The following is a 4,593-nucleotide window of genomic DNA, read 5'->3' as shown; positions in this document are numbered from 1 at the left end:
AGTCTGGCTAATGGTTTGTCAATTTTTTTTTTTTTTTACAACAAAGCAGTTTATTTGTGATCAGTGTTTGAGACTCTATACATCCTTCACAAATTTAATTTTGCATAATCTGATATTCCTCTTAAAACTTAAACTTTGAACTGCTAGGCTTATTTCCCTAGAACAGAAGGGCTGGTATAAGTTATTTTCCGGAAATGAGGTACCGTTTCACAGAACTAGTTTCTTTTTTGTTTGTTTTCAAGTTTTAGAGAACTAAATTTGCATTTGTTAAAAGCAAAAAGTAGGAAAAGATGTTCTTTACAAACAATTTTGATCAAGTATGTGTTCAAAGAAAGCAGGATAAAAAGGCTTTTTCGCTAACATTCTGTATGTACTAGGTTGTTGTTGGAATAGGAATTAGCTTCTGTCATTTGCTAAAAGAATGAGTAGTGGGGAACAGGATATGTTGGGAATTTCATAACGGGTAACAGACCCATTCTCTTGGGTAAACCATAGGCAGGGGCAGCTGTGCTGTACCCATAGGGTGTTCCATAGCCTGGAGCTATGTAGCCGGGAGCAGCTGTGGCCCCAACAAAAGCCCCCCTTGTTAGAGTTCCTCTTCCTCTGCCCTGAACAGCTTGGACTGCTGCAGACACAGCTGTATACACAACACCCTTTGCCTGAGGGATAATCTTCTTTTTTTTATTATTTGCTGCATTGGGTCCAGAAAACAGTTTCTCCAGGGCAGCTAAAGCTGCACTTGCCTTTGCCACTTTCTTATTTGGACCTGCACCTCTGAATTTTTGTCCATCCACTTCTACCTCCATCACAAAGCGTTTGTCATGGCTTCCACCAGTCTCCGAGATGAGTTCATACTTGAGACCTCTTCTTTTTTCATTGAGCTCCATTACAGGATTTTTGCCACTTGCTGTGAGAATAGGGCCCTGAGTTCTTACCTCTAAGGTACTGGAGGTTTCAGTTGTAGAATTTCCAGTATTATTGCTTGAGTTTGAAGACACTGTTTCATTTTTGCCTTCGTTATCTGACTTTTCGTCGGAACTCATACATTCAATATCTGCATCAAAGCCCGTTGGGTATCCCATTGCCTGCAGTACTTTCACTGCTACGTGAAGCTTCTCTGTTTTCTTGGATGGTCCTGAGGCTTCATATGTTGTACCATCCACATCTACAGACATTGTGAAGACTGGGGCATGGACAGGGCCAGACTGAGATAAGAGCTTGTACTGAAGCCCAGGCCTGATCTGATTCAGCCTCATTAGTGCATTCATAAGGTCTATTGCTTTACTGTCCAGAATTTTCCTTAAGTTTCGTTTCATCTTCTTATTGGGATTTTTATCATCCCCTAATCCATCTTCAAATGGCCTCTTCAGAGCTGAAGACCCAGCACCTTCTTTATCAGTAACTGACCAGGAATATTTCTGAAAAGGCTTACTAGATGGAAGGGGGTCCATCTCCAGCACTTTGTAAATCTGACCAAAGGCTGATAGTCTGAGTGCATGCTGTGCACTGTGGGTAATATCTTCTTTTTCCTGGATGGTCATATAGCTCAGAGCATCTGTTGGATCTCGCTCACAAGGATCGTGAAGACCAGGACCCCCAGGAAGTAGAATTCCAGATGCCAAACACTCCATTACTCGTCTCAAGGCCTCCCCAGCGCCCAAAGGTCTATTACAAGTACCTATAGACTTTTCACATATAAGCTCTAGTGGCCATCCTTTTAATGGTGCCCATGTGGGGACTCTGTTGCACAAATCACAGAGAATGCAGAGGACAATTACACATGACTTTAATCCATTTGCCCTTGCCTGAAACCATTTGGCATGTCGAAGAGACGCCAAGGCATTCAGGCACTTCTGCCTGTCCAATAAGTCTGGAGGATCTTTCATCGCAACCTTTTCTCCATCCTTCTTCTCCAATTCGTCTCTAATTAGAGGGGAAGTAAGTATCACCTTCAAAGTTAGCGTGGGTTCTTTTGTATTCTGAATTATAATAGATGCCTCATCTATACATTGTTCCACTTGATATTTCTCTTCTGTGAGTTTCTGAATCTGAATAGGAAGATAATCTTTGACTGTATTTAACAGGGTCTCTGTGGGTTTGTCTTTGCACATTAAAACCAGCTCCAAGTCCATATCATCTTTAATCAGCAAGCCTTTTGCAACCAGGTCAATCCTCATTACACCACACAATGTCCGACCACCTTGATCCTTGGAATAGGTGTCTACAGCCTCTTCCTTCTTTACTTCTGTCTCACCCTCTGCTTTTGTGCCTTTACTTGTTTCATCCAGCCAATCTGAGACATGTTTAAGAGCACACTCAACAGTAGATACCATATTCTGAACAGCTTCAACTTCCTCCGGAGATGGATAAATTGTCGAATGTTTCACCATTACATGGCGATCATCATTAGCAAAAGATCTGATAGGTCTCATGGTTTTCTATAGTATTTTAGCTTCTTCTTCCGACCCTTTCCCCTCTTTCTTGTCGTCTTCACTAGACACTGCTTTGTGTGACAGTACCTCCTCATACGCCTGAGTCCCCTGATGGCTCAGAGTCAATATGGCAAAGATATCTGAAGGCTTGTTCTTTAGAGTAGACCGCACCGCTGCGCTCTGCCTGCGCCCGGTTCCTGCTCCCGCTCCACTGCCACCGCCACCTAGTCAGCCTGCGTCTCCGGCTCCTCAGCCCAGTGGCGGCGGCTGCAGCGGCTGCTGCCCTGGTGGTGCTCGAGGCTCCAGTCTCCTGGTTTGTCAATTTTATCTGTCTTCTCAAAGAGCCAGCTTTTGGCTTTGTCAATTTTTGCTATGGTCTCTTTTGTTTCTTTTGCATTTATTTCTGCCCTAATTTGTAAGATTTCTTTCCTTCTACTAGCTCTGGGGTTCTTCATTTCTTCCTTTTCTAGTTGCTTTAGGTGTAAAGTTAGGTTATTTATTTGACTTTTTTCTTGTTTCTTGAGGTATGCCTGTATTGCTATGAACTTTCCCCTTAGCACTGTTTTTACAGTGTCCCACAGGTTTTGGGTTGTTGTGTTTTCATTTTCATTCATTTCTATGGCTATTTTGATTTCTTTTTTGATTTGTTCTGTGATTTGTTGGTTATTCAGCAGCGTGTTGTTCAGCCTCCATATGTTGGAACTTTTAATAGTTTTTCTTCTGTTATTGACATCTAATCTTATTGCATTGTGGTCAAAAAAGATGCCTGGAATGATTTCAATTTTTTTTAATTTACCAAAGCTAGATTTATGGCCCAGGATGTGATCTATCCTAGAGTAAGTTCTGTGTGCACTTGAGAAAAAGGAGAAATTCATTGTTTTGGGGTGAAATGTCCTATAGATATCAATTAGGTCTAACTGGTCTATTGTATCATTTAAAGTTTGTGTTTCCTTGTTAATTTTCTGTTTAGTTGATCTATCCATAGGTGTGAGTGGGGTGTTAAAGTCTTCCACTATTATTGTGTTATTGTTAATTTCCCCTTTCATACTTGTTAGCATTTGTCTTACATATTGTGGTGCTCCTATGTTGAGTGCATATATATTTATAATTTCTATATCTTCTTCTTGGGTTGATCCTTTGATCATCATGTAGTGTCTTTCTTTGTCTCTTTTCACAGCCTTTGTTTTAAAGTCTATTATATCTGATATGAGTATTGCTACTCCTGCTTTCTTTTGGTCTCTCTTTGCATGGAATATCTTTTTCCAGCCCTTCACTTTCAGTCTGTATGTCTCCCTTGTTTCAAAGCAGGTCTCTGTAGAACTTATATAGGGGTCTTGTTTTTGTATCCATTCAGCCAGTCTTTGCCTTTTGGTTGGGGCATTCAACCCATTTACATTTAAGGTAATTATTGATATGTATGATCCCATTGCCATTTACTTTATTGTTTTGGGTTTGAGTTTATACACCCGTTCTGTGTTTCCTATCTAAAGAAGATCATTTAGCATTTGTTGGAGAGCTAGTTTGGTGGTGCTGAATTCTCTCAGCTTTTCTTGCCTGTAAAGCTTTTGATTTCTCCATCATATTTGAATAAGATCCTTGAAAGAAATGGACAAATTCTTAGAAAAGTACAACTTTCCAAAACTGAACCAGGAAGAAATAGAATATCTTAACAGACACATCACAAGCACTGAAACTGAAAATTAATCAGAAAACTTCCAATAAACAAAAGCCCAGGACCAAACGGCTTCACAGATGAATTCTACCAAAATTTTAGAGAAGAGCTAAGACCTATTCTACCCAAACTCTTCCAGAAAATTGCAGAGGAAGGTAAACTTCCAAACTCATTCTATGAGGCCACCATCACTCTAATACCAAAACCTGACAAAGATGCCACAAAAAGAAAACTACAGGCCATATCACTGATGGCCATAGATGCAAAAATCCTTTTAAAAAATTGTAGCAAACAGAATCCAACGGCATATTAAAAAGATCATACATCATGAGCAAGCAGGCTTTATCCCAGGGATGCAAGGATTCTTCAATATCCACAAATCAATCAATGTAATACACCACATTAACAAACTGAAAAATAAAAAACATGTTTATCTCAATAGATGTAGAGGAAGCCTTTGAAAAAATTCAACATTAATTTATGATAAAA

The 4,593-nt window shown here is 40.0% G+C and overlaps 1 protein-coding gene across 1 annotated transcript; it reads right to left on the bottom strand.

Annotated features, from left to right (window-relative positions):
* Positions 1-413: 413 nt before the first annotated feature.
* Positions 414-2,432, bottom strand: LOC128046772 (spermatid perinuclear RNA-binding protein-like). The gene has a single exon (XM_052638968.1). It carries the CDS (start codon positions 2,430-2,432, stop codon positions 414-416), a length of 2,019 nt encoding a protein of 672 aa, XP_052494928.1.
* Between the last annotated feature and the right edge of the window lie 2,161 nt (positions 2,433-4,593).

Source organism: Budorcas taxicolor, chromosome 4 (genome assembly GCF_023091745.1).
Source record: "Budorcas taxicolor isolate Tak-1 chromosome 4, Takin1.1, whole genome shotgun sequence".
NCBI lineage: Eukaryota > Metazoa > Chordata > Mammalia > Artiodactyla > Bovidae > Budorcas > Budorcas taxicolor.
This window is presented reverse-complemented; position numbering and strand designations above follow the sequence as displayed.